General features: G+C 31.7%; 1 protein-coding gene across 1 annotated transcript; it reads right to left on the reverse strand.

Annotated features, from left to right (window-relative positions):
* Window positions 1-8,797: 8,797 nt before the first annotated feature.
* LOC111892658 (IQ domain-containing protein IQM1) lies at window positions 8,798-12,773 on the reverse strand. The gene is made up of 8 exons (XM_023888712.3): window positions 12,405-12,773; window positions 11,393-11,855; window positions 10,709-10,889; window positions 10,416-10,504; window positions 10,114-10,201; window positions 9,804-10,034; window positions 9,600-9,701; window positions 8,798-9,485 (listed from the first exon to the last, which is right to left on the reverse strand). Exons 2-8 carry the CDS (start codon window positions 11,836-11,838, stop codon window positions 9,069-9,071), a joined length of 1,554 nt encoding a protein of 517 aa, XP_023744480.1. The 5' UTR covers window positions 11,839-11,855; window positions 12,405-12,773; the 3' UTR covers window positions 8,798-9,068.
* Between the last annotated feature and the right edge of the window lie 10,672 nt (window positions 12,774-23,445).

Consider the following 23,445-nt stretch of genomic DNA (forward strand, 5'->3'; position numbering starts at 1 on the left):
CTAATTTTCCTTACGTCCCAAGCCGAAAAGAAAATTGTATGGATTTATATCCCGACTAGGCAGAACCTCGCGCGTTGTGCAAGAATGCATTTAAGTGGTTAAAATAATTATGGGAAAAATTAGGGGTGAACAAACCCAAACCAAGAAACCGAGAAACTGACTAAAACCGAGAAACTGACTAGCCCGGATCTACAGGCGTTACAATTATCTCCCCCTTAGGATGATTACGTCCCGAAATCATCAACGAAATAGGGCTCACATGATGACTCCATACGTTATCTCTTCATCCAAAGTAATAACCGTAACTTTGACGTTTCTTCGAACGAGTATCTAACTCTAAGACTTCCTGATTGCAGGCGGTGCTCGATCTTGCACTTGCTCCCTATCTCACTTTAGACTCCAAATTATGACCTTAAAGTCATAATCTCGAGCCTTACTGGAGATTGCTTCTTCTTATTAACAAACTTAAGATAAGTTATTTTATTACTACAATGGACCGATGTGTCATATTTTAATGACTTATCATCGTATGTTCCCATGCTTAGACTCAGGTCTCTTAGAGTCTTCCAGAACAAACTATACATTTCTTCATGTTCTAATCACATCTTAAAAGGTAGCATTTCTAGCTACAAGCAACTATCACGATACCTCTACCGATCGCTTTGATTATCTTTTATTTTAATCTTCCGACTTAAGTCAGATGCTACATCAAACTTGGTTCTCTGAATCACGTAACATACTTATCGTAGTCGGAATCAATTCGATATGACTACTAGGGTCGGGATAACAATCATCCTCTTAGTCATTATCAAAACGATGGTAACGACATATTTAAATAAAACGGTATCAATTACTAGCTTCTTGGTAACCTTGTGACTTTCCCTGATCCAAGCGTGAGTCATGTGCTTCCGGTAGTATAGGCATCTACTACCATTCACACCTACTCATACTCGTCCCAAGTATTGTCTCGCAGTTTTCCAAGTTATTATCACAAAAACAATACAAATGTGTCCAAACAATCACAAAATTTTCCCTAGGCTCTACTAGGACTTCTTCCATTCGTATATTCCATCATTAATTATGCTTCAACTCGGTTGGTGGTGGAAATTCCATATGATGGGATAACTTCATGGATTATACCAAAAGTTCTTCCCTTCTGCTAATCGAATGTGTACTTCTCCCGTACTAGACGTATTACTTATTAGACACATTCTAAAGGCAAGATACCTCTCTTACGATATCTTCCAATAAGTGTCATTAACTATCGCAAGCCTCATCGTTTCCTCCATTTACTCAATTCGCTACGATCCTTGACCATGACGTTACGTTCACGGAAACATGCGTTTAGCATATCGGGACGAGAATATAGATAGAGGAAGATTTAGACATGTAATCCTCCTTATTACTCCGAAAAGTTACATGTCATTTCTAATATCGTAATTGAACGTTTAGAAATTTGAACACATAAATTTTCCAGATCCAGTCGGCAATAGACCATAGATCCGATCAAACAATAACATAAACCATCGCAAATCATTTAGCACATAAAAGCATTTTAAGCATCTTCCCTAATTAAGCTAGTGCTTGTGTCTATTCAGGTGTACTACCTAAAATATATTAGACACACTCCTCACAATCATCGCTTAGCATTCTAAGTTTAAGTCTATAAATAAATCCATATTCCTAGTTCGCTTAAGCTAATGCTCTGATACCAACTATGACATCCCCATTTTCACGGCCAAAATCAGAGTACCTCTTTTAATAAAAATGTTGCGGAATTTGTTCCCAGTAAAACATGATAAATACGTTATCAAAGCATTTTCGAAGAAAAATATTTTTATTCATTTTAAAACATTTGGGATGTCATCGTTAATACAGAAACATAAGCATAAACAGAACTTACATTCATTATCACTAGTGATTTATATTTCCTTAATCTCTTAGTGTAATGTGACTTCATATCAACACCTGTGATATAAATAAACTGAGTGGGTCAGGTTGGGAAACCTGATGAGTATATAGGGTTTTCAACCCACAATAAATAAGTTTATTAACTTTATCAAACCAAACAAACTCGATTACCCATTCCCGTTATCATCATTTTACGTCTCTAAAACATCTAACACAAAGGTTCTAGAGAGAGTAAAGAGAAGAAAGAATGAGAAATGTGTGAAGAAAATAAGGGTGGGAGAGGTTCTATTTATAGGGTGAAAAATGTCTGAACTTGGTGTCACATGTCACCATCTAGTGACAAGACTTGGGGAGAAAGCAATGGCCAAGATTGTGCCACATTACCCATTTTCGCACAACACATTTCCGACTTCTAAAATCCGTAACTTTCACATACGAACTCCATTTTTGACGTTCTTTATATTCACGCATAGGTAAAAATAAGATCTACAACTTTCATTTTGACTCTGTCGGCTAATTCTCGACCGATCTTAAATTTAACAATACGAGAAGATTATATTGTTAAATGTCCGCGTAAAATTCATAACTTTTACATACGGACTCTGTTTTCATCTGTCTTTTTACCGTTGAGTTCCTATTAATGATATTCAATTCTCATTTAGGTCATGTAGGCCAAAAACCGCTCGATCTAAAATTCGAGTTTCGGGTTATGCACTACTAAGTCAAAATCGTAGAAAATTCATAACTTCCTCATACGAAGTCAGATTTGGGCGTTCTTTTTTTTTTTGTATGTTCTTGGTTTGACGTATACTACATACTTTGTTTAGATTTCTAAGGCTGAAAAATCCTCCATCGTAAATTCACTATTTACGTCTCCCGGTGTCGTGTCGATTTTGTCGTAAAACTTCGACGGACCATAACTTCTTCGTTATAACTCGGATTTCGGCGTTCTTTATATGTACGAAACCCTTGAGACGTATTATACAACTTAGTTAAGATTATTTATTCTAAATAATCTTTTTTCGAAAAGTTGTTTACGACCCCTATTATCTCTAAATTGACTAGCCTGGATCTACGGGCGTTATAGAATATAAAACAGATATTACTAAACATTAATACAAATAATTAAAAAAGGGTATTTGGATCTCCTACCACCAGTTAAAGACAACATACCACTCTAGTGTATCGATTCCTATATGAAATGTAAGTAGTCATTGTATGTATACCTTGTTTTCTAATTACATAAATAAATATGAGTAACCAAACATAAAAATATTATCTTTATGTATGAAAAATATTTTAGTTAACTAACAAATTAAATAATATAAGTTTAAGAGTTAGGAGTTTTAAAACATTAATATTTTCATTAAACAATCAATTAACTAACACATGTTGAAATTTTTACAATCATTATTAAAAGCATTTGAAATATTAGATTTTAAATGAATTTTGGTTGAAGTGTTTGACCTCTATTATTATTATTATTATTATTATTATTATTATTATTATTATTATTATTATATATATATATATATATATATATATATATATATATATATATATATATATAGAGAGAGAGAGAGAGAGATAAAGAGAGAGAGATGAAAAGTATAACATATGTATGAGTTTTAATTAATTATCTTTTTGAAACGATACAATTACGAAACAAAAAAACATATTTAAAATATTTAATTAAATATTTTCGACATCATCCTATATAAAATATGATCAATATATTAACGATTAAACCACAATAGCATATTTCCAAAAGTGGTCATAAGACCTCAACCCAACACAAAAACCTTTAAGTTTGTTTTCTTTCTGAAATTTGTATATGATTTGTATACATGTCTTCCTAAAAGATTGAATTTTTTATAGTAAATTTTTCACAAAATTCTAATTAAACATAATATAAGTTTTAAAATTTTTGAGTGTTAAATCATAATTAAGAAACTTTTGAGTTGTATTAGTTAAAAAATGGGTTTATATATATATATATATATATATATATATATATATATATATATATATATATATATATATATATATAGAGAGAGAGAGAGAGAGAGAGAGAGAGAGAGAGAGAGAAAGAGATGTAAAATATAACATATGTATGAGTTTTAATTAATTATCTTTTTGAAACGGTACAATTACGAAACAAAAAAACATATTTAAAATATTTAATTAAATATTTTCGACATCACCCTATATAACATATGATCAATATATTAATGATTAAACCACAGTATACAACGACTATATTACAATAATCCAAAAAACGAAGAAAATATAAAAACGAATTAGTAAAACAAACTTACAAATTTAAAGCTCTAATATAATATCATATCTCCAAAAGTGGTCACAAGACCTCAACCCAACACAAAAACTTTAAGTTTGTTTTCTTTCTGAAATTCGTATATGATTTGTATGCATGTCTTCTTAAAAGATTGACATTTTTATAGTAAATTTTTCATTAAATACTAATTAAACATATTATAAGTTATAAAACTTTTGAGTGTTAAATTATAATTAAGAAAACTTTTGAGTTGCATTAGTTGAAAAAGAGGGTTTCAAATGAATGTGGTTTGAGGAAGTTAAAAAAGGGGGTTTCAAATGCACGAGATTCAAGAAAAAATGCTAGCTTTATAAGTATGTATGATGTGGAAATGATTTAGAGTGAATATATTCAATACGATTGATTTGAAATGACTCTAGTATCAGTTACCTATAGATGTTAGAAGGTCAATTTGGTAATTACAAAAGCTTACCATATCATCTGCAAGCATAAGAAATTAAGAACAGTGTTCAAAGAAAGTTTCCTGCCACAATAGTTGAATAGATCCTCAAGACTAGGACCAAAGTATATCCATCACTAGAACATTATAGTCTCCTTTCACACCAAACCATTTCATACTTGGAACACGAGCTTCATTAGTCCAATTATTGTAATTTTAATTAAAAAAAGTTCAATAATACTTAAATCCTGTATAGCTTTGATGCTTTATCTTGACATTTTCCTGAAAATGCCATTACAGTTAAACACAAAGTAAGGATAACTAAAATCTACCACGAGTAGAAGATGAAAGATGCTTCATTTATTACCTTTCCTGAAAAAGATGGAACATTTTTTACTTTATGTATTGAATTCTAGTATTTACATTTGGAAACACTAAGCACTCCTTAGTTCTTACTTCAAAAATGCATCAACAATAGTTGTTAACCTTCTATGCTCCACCAAAAGGGGTTATGCACTTATGCTAATGTCACAAAACAAATAAGCTACCTCATCCATCTTAATCTCATCTTCTTCACTCGTCTGAACATTAGTGCCTGCGAAACAAATTCAACACGCATAATAAGAATTGAAAGGATAACTTAGCATTCAAGTCATCATCTCTCTTCCAAGCCCTTCGTTTTGTAAATTTTATAAAAAAATGTGATAGATTAATGTGTTAAAACTACGAAACTACAAAATTGGAGATTAATAGACCTAAATAGATCTCTCCAAACGATCCACTGCCAATCTTACAGCCTAGACGAAATTTATTACCAATACGAAGCTCCATGAAGATCTACGTTTAGCGTATTTGAATAAAATTGTGGAATTATAGTGAGAAACTAGTCCATTTTGATCGCAATACGTTGAAGAACAAAAAAGTGGTGGAGGAGGTTAGCACTTAGCAGAAGTAGAAGCATATGCCCAACGCTGTCGTTGTATTTTGCGTGAACATCCTTAACAAGCGTAGCTGAGGGTTGTTTCCAACAAGGTCGTTTATGGTCCATCAGGAATACTATTTGAAGAAGGTCCATCAAGAAAACTAGACTTAAAAAAGAAAAAGTGTAGAAAAAAAGTTTGAACTAGATTTATGGTCATTTTGACCATTTTGTTCCTCCTAGTTATGTATAGTTATGTATAAATAGGAATAGTTTTATTTGGTTTCATTGCATCTTAAAAACATTGTTATATAGTGGTGCACAAAGACCTTATAAATTATATAGTGGCAATAGTGGTGCACGAAGACCTTATAAATTATATAGCGGCAGTCAAAGTCTTGACCTTTGACTAGTTACAAGTTACAACCTCTCTCAGATCCAATCTTGAAACCTTTAATGAGTCCTTTAATTGGACTTGAGCCTTAAGATGACATTTGACTAGTTACAAGTTTTAACTTTTTTTTTTATAGTGTTTTTGCTTGGATAAATAATCATTCTATTAGTTTTATTTAACAAAAACATCTTATCATAAACCATCTCCAATTATTGATATTTTTTAAATTAACTAAATTATCTTTATCTTTGTAAAATATTTAATAAAGCTTTTTTAAGAAGCTTTCTTATTTAATTGGCTAATTTTCAAACAAATATTTTATATTTTAATAGGAATACTAATTGACCATAATACTTAATAAAAAATATATTACAATACATGAAATAAAATAAATACGTAAAATTAAAATAAGTAGACCTATCTAGAGTCTTTATTTGATATTGTTATAAAATTAAAGATAAAATTATTATGTACAGAATTATAAAAATAAAAAAAGATAAAGATATTATATGACCATTATAAATTCATTATTTATTATTGGGTATTAAAATGAAATAAATTAATGAATCAAAAAGTAATAAAGATTTGAGGGTTAAATATAATTTGGGTGTAAAATAAAATATTATCTAAGGAAAGGATTAATTATATAAAACCCAAAACTCGAATACAATACAATTACATCAAGGTAATACTCTCTAACACACAAATAGACCAAAGTATGATAAGATTACCATGATAATATTCTTCAATAAACAAATAGAATATAATAATTAAGATAATATTCTTCATAAAACAAATTAATATTAAATATAATAAGATTATGGTAAGATAATACTTCAATATCAAATAGAAATAATACAATAATAAGATAATATCATTTGTCATACGAGAAAATACAGTAAGATTAGTCTTTTTGCTAGAAATAGATTAAAGTAAGATTACAATAAGATAAAACTTCTCTTAAAGCTTGTTTATTTTATTATTTTTTTATGTGAGAATGTAAAAGAAAGGAGATGATTGAGAATGAAAAGGGTGTTCTCAAATTTTTTTAGGAGAGAGATGAAAGGGAGGAGAGGATTGGAGGTGATGATCGGTGGAGAGGGAAGAAGGAAAATTGTTAAGTCTATATCACCTCATTTTTTGGACAAATTGAGAAGGAAAGGAAAAAAAAATGTTTTTACACTTGGCCATTTGTTGTGCAATTTCGTCTAGAGATAAAAATGTTATACACAGAGATATTCCTTTCTCTCCTCTTAAACTCAAGAAGACATCCATCCCCTCATCTTTCTCCTCCCATATATTCTCCTTTCTTTCCTCTCTTTTTTCCATCCTTAATTTTTAAACTTGAGAATAACTTGTTAGTTAGAGAGAATATAATAAAATTATATTAAAATAATACTCTGCCAAACAAAAAACTACAATAAAATTGCAGTAAAAAAACACATATAATATACAATAAGATTATAATAAAATAATATTTTCTGTCAGACATAGATAATATAGTAAAATTATCGTTGAGTAATATCATCTGTCAACCATTAGAATATAATAATATTACAGTAAAAGAATATTCTCTAACTTATAGAAAAAAATACCGTAAGATTATAATAAAAATATAATATTTGTCAAATAGGGAGAATACATGAAGATTATAATAAAATAGTGTTCTCCGTCACACAGAAAACACAATAAGACTACATTAATATAATACTATCTGTCAACTAGAAAAAATATAATAAGATTACAGTAAGAATACAGTAAGATTAAATATAATAAGACTACATTAATATAATACTATCTATCAAATAGAAAGAATACAGTAAGATTAAATAAAAAAAATAGTATTTGTCAAACAAAGAAGATACATGTAAAGACTCAGTCAAATAGTATTCAGATAGACAAAAAATAATAAGACTACATTAGTATAACTCTACATGACAGAGATAATGTCGTAAAATTTTAGTCAAGACCATTTGTCAAACTAAGAGAATAAAATAACATTATAGTAAGATAGATAATGTCTGTGAGAAAATGTGGTAAAATTCTATTAACATAATATTTTGTGTCTTTTCTGTTGAAAAAAAATCAATGACTTTATCATTAATGAGCAAGCGATTTTTTCAAAGATTACTAGCTAAAATCCCAGATGTGTAAAGGAGTGATGGTTTATTGTCCCTTTGATTATTTGATTAAACAACTAGGTGTGAAACCCGTGTATTACACGGGTTGGTTCAAAAAAAAATTAAACATTAAAGTGTAAACGGAAAATATTTTTTAATGTATAACTTTAAATTAAGAAAGATACATATTTATTGCAATTTAATATATCATATTTAATACTTTACATATATAAGTATATGACTTTAATTTTAAAAATTGGAACAACCAAAAATTAATAAGTGGATAATATTTAATTCAAAAATACCACAAAATGACAAGTGTCAAAATTAACGAAAGATTGACACGTGGCAAAAAAAACCTTCATTTATTAAGGAGGATTACCGGTATTTTGCCATTTTCTATTAAAAAACTAATGTCAAACGGTTTATTTATAAATAAGACCAACGTGGGACTTTAAATGATATTTCCCATAAAACAATTTTCATTGTGGTAAATTAATTATAAATACGTATGTTGTTCAACATCTAAACTTTTCAAGTAGTCTTTTAACTAAAAAATTCAAATTCATCCTCCTCGCCGATTATCAATGAAATCCGACATGAATAACTCGTTTTTAAATAAAATAACAAAAATTGGCCCTCAGCCAATACCTAATCATACATTGAGAATTTGTACCTTATGGATTTGTTTATTGCACATCACCATACAAGTTAAAAATAACAAGAAACTATATTTTCCTTATTATAGAAAAAAATGTACTTTCTTTACAAAGAGATGAAATAACCAATCAACAAGGTAAAAACCCAACTGCATAAAAGGGGCAGTGATCAAAACTGGGGCTTAACAAAACTATCCAAACAATTTAGTATATTTTCCAAAAATAAATAAATGAATATGAGCATCTCAACTTTTTCAAAATAAAATCCCTGATCCATCAACTTTGTAAAAAAAAGTCAATATTAAAAGAACCTCAAACAAATCTGTTAGCTTAGCTAGCGGTAGCAATTGGGGTCCTTGGACTTGGAATTCCCATGTAAGAAATCCTAGGAGAGAGTCTGACCTTTGGGCTTGGTCTCGGTGACGGGATAGGCCCAAAGTTTCCTGTAACTGTCCTAGGAGATAAATTAACCTGTTCAAGGGCCCGAAACTGTAGCTCGGTTGGGTAATCCCTCACGCAACCGATTCGGGCCCCTGTTCCTGAGGCCCATTTGCACGGCATTCGGGCTGAAATGGGCCCGTTGGTTAGACCTTGAATAAAGCTTGGTGTGGTTGTACGCTCAGCATCAGTAGTTGTACATAGGATGTCTTGCGGCCTTGTACGTGGAATGACAAGGGGTTTAGGCTTCGTTTCTGGTTGGGTGACCTTAAACGAGAAGCTCATTTCATCGTCATCGACAGAACATCTCTGCATTTATAAGATAATGAGGATTAGAAAACCGAAAAATGAAACAGATTTTATGAGTACAACCCGCTAATGCATTGGTGTACAAGTTAGTGATGCATGTAGGGTAATTTGTACCTTGACATTTGTGAGATCAACATTGTTCTCCTCCAAGAAGGTTATGAAGTCTCTGAAGTTCTCTTCTGTTGGGAGGTAGTGACCACTATAAGGCCAAATAGCCTGAAAAAAACAAATGACAAATGCTTAAAAAGTTGATACCGATATGAAAAAAAATGACAAATGGAAAAGACGTAAATGTCCTCATGCATTGTGGACTTGTACCTCGAGGATGCCGCCATGGGCGACTAATCTTCCGGCAGCGGTGGTGGCACCACCGGATAGAAAACTCGAATGTTGAAACAAGCCTTTCTTCTTTTGTCCAACGTACAAGTTCTTTGATGTGCTAAGAACAAAGATCCATTTAGAACCCTCGATTGTTTCCAAAAGCAAACCCGTTTGTCTATAAACTAGCTTCCCATTTTCAACTATAACTTCGTATGATTCCCTTTCCTTCTGTTGAATGTAAGGTCTTTTAGAAACATTCATTGAATGAAAATGAAAAAAAAAAAAAAAAAGAAAGAAAGAAACTTACGGGGCCTAAATATGTGATACATTGTCGTTGTAAACGGACTCTCGGGCATTTTTCAAGATTTGTTTCTTTGCCATCTCCAACATCCAACCTTCATATTTCCAAAAATAGAACATCATAAGGATCTTAATAACTTCAATCATTAGGCTATGTTTGTTACACACCACACTAATGGCATTTGGTGTGTATTGGATTTAGACTAAACTAGGTGACAGAAAATGTGTAACTTTTGGTCCTATCCAAAAAGTTGAGACTTTTCTATGACTTTTATGATTTATAAAAAAAAAAAAAAAAAGATGACTTACCAATAGAAGAAAGGCTGGTTGCTTTCACTCTCAAACCAGATATCATAGTAAATGTGTAAATTATGGCCATATCGATGACGTGGGTCAATCTGCAGGTGGCCAATAATGAATTTTGAGTTAGAAGAAAAAACATTTCCAGAATCCTTAAAATGGCATAAAAATCATGTTTGTCACACAAATTTATCAAAAGAATCTTGAAATTTGCATTGGTATCTTTCTTTTGCGTCCATTTTCACCATAGAAACATTTCAAGAAATCTTGAAATATTGATAGAATGTGAGGAAAATACTCACAGCTTCAAGCCAATGTTGTAAGGCCAATTTTTGGGCTTTTTCATTCTTGGATAGACCCTTTCCAACTTTAGCAGCTCTAGTCCCAGCCCGGACCCACCTTGAACTTGCAGTTTCCGGTTTCTCACCATTGAAAAACGAAACGGAGCTCCGATCCAACTTTGCAAAATCTAAAGCCTTCCACCTGCAACACATCACCCAATTAAAAAAAAAAAAATTTAAAACACCCATTAAAAAAAAAAGAAAAAAACAAGCTACGACTTTAAAGTTTAAAGTTTTGAGTCAAAAGTTTTTGAGTCAAAGTCAAACTGTAGCTGGATTTTTGTTGGAATAAATTGCGTCAAATAGCAATGTAATTTATTGTCTTTTACAAAATACATAAAACACAATAATTTTTGGGTTTTAGTTAAGAATGATTTTCCAATTACACTTACTATGACCAGTCATAGTGATATAAAAAAATGTTAAATCTATTATAACAGGTCACAATAGCATAAAAACATTCTATGACATGCCATAATGGTAATAAAAGGGACTTTTTTTGTGTGTAAGAAAAAGTTTAGTTGCCATTTTGGAAAATGCTAATAGGAGGTTGGCCAATTTTCAACTTTAACTAATTTTTTTAACCACAATAGAAACAAACTTGTATTTCAAACAATATGGATTGTATGGGAGCCGAAAACTAACCATAATTCCTCAACAACAACAGCACAATCTGCTAGATTTCTTCGGGTTCGATAACTCTTGTATATTTTTTGAACTGTGGTAGCAGCTGCATTGAGTTCACTAACGGGTCGGGGTGAAAAGAATATGGTTGACCCGGGAGAACTCAACCGACCCGTTTTAAGATTCGGGTTTTTAGGTTCGGGTTTCTTAAAATCTTGAACAAGATTCTTGAAAGAAAGCGTGGTTTCTAGCATTATCTTTAAGGGTTCACGCTTCTTCAAATTGATCGATTTTTTTCTACTATGATCAACATATGAATCTTTGGGTTCATTTGACATTGTATCGGGTTCAGATTTTATGAAACAATCGGTGTTCGATTCATTATCAAGTTCATAAGGCAAGATTATGAAACTATGATGCAAGATTTCTTCCCAGGCGGATGATAATAGTGATAAGGACAAACCCATAACAAAATTCAAGATTTCTGCAGAAAAGAGATAGAAACTTGTTTAAAATTTTAAGAGATGTAATCATTAAACTTTCAAAAGATAGTAATTATTGGATTATTATTCAAGAACACAAAGATGTCAAGTGCACATGCCAAAAGGATTGAAAATTTCACATACGCGCAACTTTTTTGTCTAAATAATGTAATAGTCTTGAAACATTATCAATAAATACACCAAGTTCAAACCCCACAAGAGGAAAACACACAGAAATATATAACAACACTATATTCTTATATTCTGCATAATAAAGTCATAATGATTGCTCCAAGTTCAAACCCCACCAGAGGAAAACAACATAACATTCTTGTTAATGGATTCAATTTTTAATTAAAAAAACATTCTTGTTAATTGATTCAAATTTTGATTAAAAAAACATGTAGCAGATTCGTAAACCTTAGTTTTGAAGAAACCCAATACGTGTTTAATCATTTTAAACCAAACCCAGAAAGGAAATTTAGAACTATAAACAATAGCATTAAGAATATTATAAGAACAGAACAAGAAATGGGCTATCTGACACTCACCTTGAATCAATATGAGCTTTATCCAAAGACTTTCCTTTAAGTTTCTTGATTTCTGGGCTAAAATGCAAGATTTTTCAATCTCTGAATCTTCTTGAAAACGATGATGATGACCAACCTCCCTCTTTTCACTTATATATAAAAGAACCCACCGTGAATAAAGGGATATACTGTCTTGATGTCAAGTCGACATAACACGTATACGGAAGAGAAGAAACATTTACTTGTTCTTTATTCGTGTAAAAACATTTACTTATTCTTTATTGGCGTATATGCTTGACTGGAATTTAATAAATCAAGGTTTTCAAAAAAGAGGGTTTGATTTTGAGTTTATGTGAACGATAAAAGCAACCCAATAGCACGTTTTTGATATTTCAAAGGCTTAGAATGTGGAATACGCTTTATAGAGTTCATATGTTGCATATAGTTTCTCCTTTTAGCGAGTAAATAAATGTGTACATTTATAACGACCGTGTCCGTGTGTGTAACGACTAGTCTATACTTTGGTCTTGCTAAAAATAGCAAGAAATTGAGAGAGAGAGAGAGAGAGAGAGAGAGAGAGAGAGAGAGAGAGAGAGAGAGAGAGAGAGAGAGAGAGAGAGAGAGAGAGAGAGAGAGAGAGAGAGAGAGAGAGAGAGAGAGAGGTCAAAGGAAAGATGGTTGGTGATGGATGAAGTCGCAGGAATCCATGTCCCACAAATCAAGGAGGGTAAAAAAGTCATTATCACACTTTCGAATTAGTAAAACATGCTTCTAAATTGTGACATCTTGCAAAATATCATAAATGCATTTGTGTATCGTGGAGTCAAGGGTCAAGGGTCTCTACAACCGTTGTATTTACATCGTTTGGCTATTTTAATTATATCCTTATCCATATACTAATAAAAAAATATTGTATCATGTGTAAGTAATATAATGTGTCAGTAATATATATTAGGTAATCACTATTACAATTAATGATGTTAAAGTTTTAAATAATGGATTTTAAATTTTTTATAGAAACATTTATTTTTTATAAATATATGTTAAATTTGAAGTTATAACTAACTTTAAAATTTTGGTATCTCTTAATTAATAATTTATTTAACATAATTGATTAATAACTATGATTTTTTACTATGAAAATTTCATTAATTTTGTGACCGTAGTATTATAAACTACTATTTTAAGAGAAATTAAATAGACTCCTACTTTTTGCTCCTACATATCTTCATACCCAATGAAATGGTGACATGTGTAACATTTAATGTTAATTTAATGATATTTTAGAATGCTAATATGACACATGTCATCAATTAAATGTATACGAAGATTTGTAGGATTAAAAGGTATGAGGATATTTAATTTCTCTTTTAATAATTATATAAAATGGCAGCTTATTAAATTTTTTTAGTAAATGTTATTAAGAACTTAATAAAAGAACATGAACATATTTACAAACGTATATCCGTTTTTGTGATTTTTTTACATTTTTTTATGAACATAAACAAGCACAAATAAGCTTATTTTCATATTGAATAAACATGAAGACAAAAAATATATATTTATATGTTTGTGTTCGTTTAATGTCCCCCTTGTCGGTTATTTTGTTAGTCTCTTGGTCATTAGAGGATCAGATCTCTTTAGCCGGATGAAATAGAATGAAGACTAAATAGAATTTATAAGTAATATAGTAAACATGAAGTAAATAATTATATTTTATGATCATGTTTGATTACAGGGCTGAATTTTATGTAGTTGCACATTTTTTTAATTACTATATAATAATAGAAAAAAAAATTAAAAATTGTTTCCACTACATATAGAAAAAACAAACATTGTTGATGTCATTACTGACACCACATAGAACCGTCCCGGTATGATTAGTCATTAAGATTGAAGTAAATTTTCATATGAATTGTTATAAATTTGTATGTATAATTTTTAACTCTTTTTTATAAATTATTTTAATCTCTAAATATTATTAAAAGAGAAACCTTATAACATCATCTAAAACAATTTGGACCGTTGATTGTGTTTTATTTATAAGTTTTACACCCTTAAATCAATTTGCTTACGTCATCTTGATTAAACAAGAAGTCAACCTGTTATATTAGGAAATTAAATGTAGGAATTAAATGAAAATGATACTTGAATTCTTTCCAAACTTACAACTACAAAATTGGTTCCTTATTAATGTAAACCTTAAATTTAGGCTCTATTTCCATTCAAAATTGCTTTCCAAATTATATTATATGTTGAAATCTCAGAAACTATTGTTTTCAAATTTCAAAAGTTTCGGATATTTTTATAAACCAATACACTTTCAAGCATGATATCTTCTATTTTAAGTTTAAATGAGATTTCAATTGATTACTTGCTAATTTTCATCATATTGACTTGTATATATATTTCAAACCTTTTTAATAATCGATTTACACAAACATTATGTCATAATTCCCACGTAGCAAACAAATCTCTAAATATTATTAAAAGAGAAACCTTATAACATCATCTAAAACAATTTGGATCGTTGATTGTGTTTTCTTTATAAGTTTTACACCCTTAGATCAATTTGCTTACGTCACCTTGATCAAACAAAAAGTCAATCTGTTATATTAGGAAATTAAATGTAAAAATTGAATGAAAATGATACTTGAATTCTTTCCAAACTTACAACTACAAAATTGGTTCCTTATTAATGTAAACCTTAAAATTAGGCTCTATTTCCATTCAAAATTGTTTTCCAAATACATTATATGTTGAAATCTCGGAAATTATTAATTTCAAATTTCAAAAGTTTCGGATATTTTTATGAACCAATACACTTTCAAGCATGATATCTTCTATTTTAAGTTTAAATGAGATTTCAATTGATTACCTGCTAATTTTCATCATATTGACTTGTATATATATTTCAAACCTTTTTAATAATCGGTTTACACAAACATTATGTCATAATTCCCACGTAGAAAACAAATGCAAAAAAACTTCAACCTTCCCATCAGTCTGATTAGTCGAATAAATGTATGTATTTCTTCCTTAAATCATTTTAATCTGTAAGTTTGATATTGTTTTCGAAATTATATGTTTTTACTCATTCGTATGGTTCTTTGTTGAATACTTATAATTTGGATGTATAATGTTGTTTTTGAAATTTGTTTTTGATGTTGTGTTCGGTTCTTGGTTCCATCTTTTTAATCGGTAAGTATGATCCTATTTTCGAAAACAATAAACTCAATGTTAAAATTGGATGTTATATATAATGAAATTATGATGTTACATGTGTGTGTATACCTTTGTAAAAAATCAATAGACAAGACAAGAGACGACATGACATAATATAACAGACGGGTTGTGCAAAAGACATGAACGCCCTCATTAGAAAGTTTTTTTATGTCTCCGGTAGTAACAAAATAAGAATAAGAAATATACCTTCTCAACAATTGATGTGAACTTTAAAGTTAAATATAAGCATGTTGTGAAAGATGAAAATAGGCTCCCGTATTCTTTTTTCAAAAAGAATCGGTACCATATATGGGCAGGTAAGAATGCACGGTATAATAGAAATGTGCACTCAACTAGAGTCGGCATTGGACCCTGAAATACCAAAAACGCCCCTCAGAACCTTTTGAAAAAAAAAATCAGGTATACTCAAGGACCAAAAATGTAATCTACTCTAAACTTAAGTAAAAAAAAGAAAAATATAAATTTTGTTATTATGCTATATGTTTTTTAGTTTTGGTTCAAAGGCAAAATGGTGATTTAAAAAAAACTAATAGCTAGGCTATTAACTTAGACAATCATTAAAGTTTTATGAAACAGTGAAACAAGGTCCAAAAACTACAACCTGATTCTTTTAGGGACCAAAACCAAAAAAATCAACTAAACACAGGGACCAAATATGTAAATCACTAAAAATAAATGAAAAACTTTTGTTTATACTGACCCCCCTGTTTTGAGGTACTTCTGCCCCTAATTTGCTCTTTGCTTTATAGTAAGAAATGTTCTTTACTACCACTGGATCATTTCTTGCACGTTCAAGATCCATTGATATAATCTCTGTTGTATTTTAAATTCAATTACAAAATTGTAATTAATAAATTTCTCATTGAAGTTAATAAATTATAAATTTATCTCACTTCCTGCTTATCCAAGTTTTCTCATTGCTATTGCATCACGAAGTTGATCATATCGCATATTTTTCTAAATAAGAAACACTAATATCAACAAAAGAAGCTATTTAATTTCGTAATAAAGTTGAATTAAAAAATAAGTAAATAAATAAATAAGAAATAGAAGAACCTTGTTTTACCACCATATTTTATATTTGACCTTATCACCATATTTAAATCCTCCCATAATTTGAGGCATTATGATTAACCAAAATGCAACAATGCTTGGATCTTTCATGCTATCAATAATATGCTGAAACACAAAAGTAGATGTTTTGAAGTGAGATAATTGTTGCAAGAGGAAAAGGGTTAGAATCGTAATCGGCATTTACCTCATAAGGGTTTTTTGTTTTTTTCATTATGTTGTAATGTTGTGTGTAAAACGCACTAGTTTTAATCCTATTACTTCAAACACAAATTAAAAACACGAAAGGCAGTGAACCTATCGATTAATAGTATAGTTTAAGCAAGTAGGGTATCGAACACAGAGAACGGTAACAATCAAATTAAGTACTAATATTACCTAATTAAAAACAATTAATAAAAGAGGGGGTTTCTCTAGTTTTGCAAGACTAGAAACTTAATCAATCAATTAACTTTCAAACAAAGACAATTAACAACTAAGAAGAACAAGAAAGGACAACTAGATTCAATGATAAAAGAGACTTCTGTTCAGATTCGATTCACTTATTCCTATGGTTGATTTCATGGCAAGTGCAATGGATTAATATGTCAATGGTTACCGATTCCTAATGTGATTGGGTTCATGTTCATTATTACCAATCCTTTAGTAGACAAGTTAATTCAAACAATGGCCAGTTGATTAAACTAACAAGTTTCCTAGTGTTCAGTTCGTATCAAGTAAGACTTATAATAATAATTAATCAAATTAGTTTGATTCAATCAATTCATGTATGGTTGTTCATCACACATGCTCACACATTGATTTACATATTTTATAGTTAACCCTAGTTTCATATTCACTATTCCTAGGCATACAATCTTATATTCATAAAACTATATGAATCAAGTAATCAAGAAGATATTCATGCAACTCAATCACTTATTTGTTAACTAAAAACATTTATCATTAATACATAAGGATCTTTAATAAGCTTAACAAGATGAATAACCAAATTAATATCAATTCAACCACTCAATCAAACCATATTCATAAGATTATCTCATCCAAACAGAAGTAAAAAGCTTTTAGCTCATATCTAAAGCAAGTAATAACCTAAAATCAAAATCTAATGATTCAAACATGGTTCAAAACAAAGATTAAGAAAAGAAGAATGATTATTTGCCTTTGATTCTCTTTGAAATTGTTTCTTAGGTTGCAATCTCGAAAATAGCAGTTCCAAGAACCCTTCTGATCTTCAAAAATCGCAGCTAGCCTCCAGCAAAAGTTAGGGTTCGGGCCTATAAGTTATCTATTTATAGTTTCCAAAAATCGACCCAACTCGTCGAGTTTTTTAGAATAACTCGACGAGTTTCTTTAATAATTTGCGCGTTTAGCGTGTACGGCAAGACATCCTTAAATCTAGAATATTCTAATAAACTCGTCGAGTTTATGCTAAAAACTCGTCGAGTTTCTTCTTTTATTTAGCTTTTTCCTTTAATCCTTGATCTCTAAGCTTCCAATCACTCAATCCTCTTCCTTTTACATCCAAGCATGTCTTTTATTGCTGAAATTGAAATATTAAGCTAATTAAGTACCTTTTGTCCATAAAATGATATAAAATCAACAATAATTAATAAAATAATGAATGATTTCTATGACTAAATAAGCTCATATCAAAATACCCCACACTTGACTTTTGCTTGCCCCCAAGCAAAACCGAATTTTAGCACACTAATACCGCATAAGACAATCCCAATCGTACCCAGCCATTATGCCAAGACCGCAACGCATGCATTTGTGTCTAAAATTTTTCCTAAGGACCCCCCTCAATTCTAAATACTCACAATCCTCATAAACACTCGCCCACTTCTTTTGAACAACGCTCATATTATGCATCCCTCCGAATCCATCCTCAGAAAACTTTCTTAACCTCAAGTCATTTTTGGTTAAATCCCCAAGCATACATACGATAAAATAACCTAGAAAAGAAAATTACAAATAAAAGACAAATACAACTTTTGATTGAATCTTTTATACTTTGTAGCTTTTCTTCATGATACTCTTCTTTGTCTTCATAGCTTTGTAGATTCTTTATTCAAACATTTCATCACTCTTTTTTTTTGCAACTTTTTTTTCTTTTCTTTTCTTCTCTTTTTTTTTCTTTTTTTTTTCTTTTTTCAACGCACTTTTTCCACTCAAAACTAAAAACCTAGAAAAAACATATGCTTAAGCAAGGGAATTTAACTTCATCCTTTATTGGTTAAAGGCATTAGTCTCGTGTGCAATAACTACTTGAGCTTTCCTGGATACATTTCAAGTACACGATGCTAAACATATTGCGATCCTCAAACTAAGCGAAGTTGTGTTTTTGTCCCATGATTTCACTAGAATAAAGGGGGCCACAAATTCACTATAACGTATATTGGCTCAACTAAATATTTGGGTCCTCATAAAATCATCAAACACAATACTAGCATGGAATCCTAATTGCTTTTACCATAATTTTCTAAATTAGGCCCTAGCAATTTTTATGCAAATTTTTAAAAATTAAACCTAGGATTCTAATATAACTAATGTAATCAACCCCCTACCCCACACTTAATTTATGCAATGTCCCCATTGCATTTTATGCATGATATAGAACATAAAAGTAAAGAGAGAATTGGAACAAACTCCCATGGGATAGTAGTTGCGAGGTTGATATTCTTCTTGTTAAGCTCCATCTTCAGCTGACTTTGGACATGGGAACAGCTCATCCACGCCTTGGGTGTCAAATCTCGTGTGGTTATGCTCCAAAATATAAAGGAAAAAGGTGTTGGAAATTGCTCGGAAAATAATCATTGATAGCACAGCCAATTGCCTCCTTAAATTGTAGTCAAATCACCAACTCAAAGGTAAGAAAAAGAGCCACTCGTCGAGAATAAAGTGAACTTATTAAGTTTAGTTGCGAAAACTGGAGAGTCGGGATTCTTCGAAGGAACTCGTCGAGTTTATGTAAAGAACTCGACGAGTTTTTCTTTCTGTGAACATCATATTCCGCAACTTCATTTTTCGATTCTGGCTTTGAAGGGAATGATTATGGCAATATTTCCCTTCATTCTTCTACAGTAAAACATATCTTTTTAGTTCTTTTGTTCACCACTCTTGCGAATAGACGTAATCCTCTCACTCTTCTCGTTTTAGAATCGATCTTACTTCATACCCCTCACGCTATATTCTGTCATTCTTTCCCTCAACATATATTCTAAGAACAACAAAAGAAACAATCAAAAAGTAATAAAAGGAAAACACACCAAATAAAATCCTAAATTACTAGAAGTGTAAACATCAAAATAAACATACCAAACAAACAAAACCAAAGAAAAATAGTTTAAACAAGCCAACAAAATAAAAGATAAGGAAAGGATAATTAATCTTCATCTTCACTTTCTTCTTCTCCTAACCCGCTTCCTCCGGCTCCACTTTGACGCATACTTCATCTCTCACTCCAACTCCTCACATATGGATATTTCGGTTCATTTTCCATCCTTGGAATGTTCAAATGAGACATCATATGAGCCAAATTCCTATGTCCATAATTCAAGTTGCTTGCTAAATCATCTTGAAATGCCCTTTGCTCAACATTATAAGGATCCATGAGAAGCTTATCATTTATTGGAATAACGGGGGGATCTTCTTGCATATATGTTGGTCGTGGACGAACCCGCCTCCCTGGTTGTTCCGGTAATTCCGCATCATCCACTGATGGAATAGTAACATGGCCCCCGCCATAATCTACAATAATTTTAGCCCTTCTATAAAGAAGAGGACTAAATGCGGGTTGCGACACCATTGTTAATTGATTTCCAATTCTTCCTTCAAGAATTCCATAAGATCTTGCCAATTTAGTTATGAACATCCCACCACATATTTTTGAAGTTGATCTCTCCTTCACTCCACTTTCCGCTAAATACTTTGCTAAACAATACAGAATGTTACAAAACTAGTTAGATGTAAGAATACACCATAAAAAGAAAACATCTTTGCTTGGCACTTTATCATCATCCCTTCTCATATTGATGGAGCTTGCGATGAGGCGATGAAGAAGACGATGGACCGGTGATCGGATGCTCGCTTCTTGGGCCGCGGATGGAATATAAACTCCATTGGCAATTGTGCTCCACCACCTTGATGCATCCTCAATAGTTGGTAAATCCTTGTGACATGCTTCCATAAAAATTCCAAAGGCTTCTGTCATTGCCACATTTTGCTCATACAAATCCATTCGCCATGCTAGTTCTACCACACTACATTCCCGGAACTCACCCCCAAGCATGAAAGTAAGGACATTTGTATCAAAATAGTCTTCACTCCCACGGAACTTGATAGTAGAATAAAACTCCCAACATAATTCCTGGTATACCGGTTCTTGCAATCGGAAAAGTCTCCTCCAAGCATCACATGTAATCCTTACTCCATCTTGGATGAATACCTTGGTGAGATGAGGATTCATTCGTTCAACCAACCCCCATTGCTCTAGACAAGACCAATCTATTTCATTTGGCAAGTCGAACTCCTTCTTTTTCGGTTTCTCCAGTTTCCTTTTCCATGCTAACAATGTGGATTTTGAACCAATTTGTGGAAAATCAAGCCATGGACAACCCCTTTGACTTCCTTTAGAACTTTGGCCCCTATTTTTGGACATGATTCTGCAAAACCCTAAATCACAGAAAAGCAAACAAACATAAACAATGTTAAAAATAAAATAAATCAACATCCCAGCCTCGTGAACTCGTCGAGTTTCGCAGAAGGTCCAAAAATAATTTCGATCTCCAACTCTTCTAAACTCAAAAATTACTTCTGGGATTTGCTTGGGGTATATATTTAAGCATTAATCCATGGAAAGAACTAGCAAAACCATCCTAATTTAGCCTAATTCGAAACCCAAATGTTCGTATGAAAACCCAAAAATTGAAGAATTTTAAACCATCTTGTGCCTACATAAACCAAAAATCAGAGCTTTAATAAGTAAAAGGAGAAGACATCTTACATTGAGAAGAGTTTTAGAACAAACACCAAAGAGTGGAGAAGTTGCTTGGGGGGTTCTCTTGGCCGCCGACGTGGGGAAGAGATGAGAGAATGGTTTTAATTTTAGGGTTAAAACTTATATCAGCAATAAAGAAATATTATTATTATTATTTTTTCGGAAAAACTGAAAATCGCAATTTTTTTTAAAATGGACTCGTCGAGTTTTTGGAATAAACTCGACGAGTTTTTCTTTCTGTATGAAAAAAAATATTAATTCTAAAGAAAATCACAAAACACCCCACACTCAGCGTTGATAACCCTCCCAGCAATCATTTAAGCAAAATCTAAAGATGAAGACGAAAAACATAAAAAGAAAATAAATAAAATACTACAAGAAAAAGAAAACAAACTCAATTGTTGGGTTGCCTCCCGCAAGCGCTTCGTTTTTTAGGAGTCTTTAGCTAGACTCCTTTCCGCCTTACGTTGCAGCGGTTGCCTCTAAATCAAGCCCTTCTTCAATTTCCACTTCCTTTGGCCTGCCCTCCTCATATCTTTTGATCCTATGCCCATTTACCTTGAAACTTATTCCATCTTTATTCCACAATTCAACTACCCCATATGGAAAAACATGTTTAATTATGAAGGGTCTGGTCCAACGAGTGCGTAATTTTCCTGGAAAAAGTTTGAGTCTTGAGTTATATAAAAGTACTTTTTGCCCTTCTTCAAACTCCTTATTTCCTTTCAATCTCGCATCATGCTATTTCTTTGTCTTATCCTTATAAATCAATGATTTAGTGTAAGACTCGTTCCTTAATTCCTCCAAGGCATTCATTTGCAAGAGTCGATTGGTACGCAGCTCATTGGGGGAAAAATTGCACGTTTTCAAAGCCCAATAGGCTTTGTGCTCCAATTCCACTGGTAGATGACAACTTTTTCCATAAACCAATCTATAAGGTGTTGTTCTAATAGGTGTCTTGAATGCAGTTCTAAATGCCCACAATGCATCATCTAACTTATCTTCCCAATCTTTCCTATGGTTGCCTACCGACCTTTCCAAAATTCTTTTGAGGGCTCTATTTGTTATTTCAGTTTGGCCATTCGTTTGCGGATGATAAGGTGTTGAAAATCTATGGCGTACACCATATTTTTGCAAAACCTTTGCTAGTTGTTCATTGGCAAAATGGGTCCCTCTATCGCTTATCAACGCCTTCGGTACTCCAAACCTAGAGAATAAATTCTTTAAAAATTTCACCACCACCCTTGCGTCATTTGTTGGTAGCGCTCGTGCTTCAGCCCACTTTGATACATAGTCCACTGCCACAAGTATGTATTTGTGCCCTTTTGATGATGGAAATGGCCCCATGAAATCTATACCCCACACATCGAAAACTTCACACACTTGGATGCTTCTTTGAGGCATTTCATTCTTTGCAGAAATATTTCCCGATCGCTGGCACGCGTCACACTCTCTCACATAGGTAGCAGCATCCTTAAAGATTGTGGGCCAATAGAATCCTGCATCAAACACCTTTTTGGCAGTGTATTGAACTCCATGATGTCCTCCTACAGGCCCATTGTGGCAATGGTCTAGAATGTCGCGGATCTCCTTTCCAAACACACATCTTCTGATGATTCCATCTGCACAGCTCCTAAAAAGATATGGCTCATCCCAAAAATAATATTTAATTTCTGACATGAGTTTCTTTTTCTGCTGATGAGTTATCCCTTTTGGAAGAAAGTCCCTAGCTAAGAAGTTCGC

This window comes from Lactuca sativa, chromosome 5 (genome assembly GCF_002870075.4).
Source record: "Lactuca sativa cultivar Salinas chromosome 5, Lsat_Salinas_v11, whole genome shotgun sequence".
NCBI lineage: Eukaryota > Viridiplantae > Streptophyta > Magnoliopsida > Asterales > Asteraceae > Lactuca > Lactuca sativa.

What these genes read in the sequence shown, in the direction of transcription:
- LOC111892658 (XM_023888712.3), bottom strand. Translation starts at nt 11,838, where the DNA reads ATGGGTTTGTCCTTATCACTATTATCATCCGCCTGGGAAGAAATCTTG. An exon ending in TACAACATTGGCTTGAAGCT is followed by an intron (nt 10,505 to 10,708) that starts GTGAGTATTTTC and finishes GGCCACCTGCAG; the next exon opens with ATTGACCCACGTCATCGATA. An exon ending in TTGATCTCACAAATGTCAAG is followed by an intron (nt 9,486 to 9,599) that starts GTACAAATTACC and finishes TTATAAATGCAG; the next exon opens with AGATGTTCTGTCGATGACGA.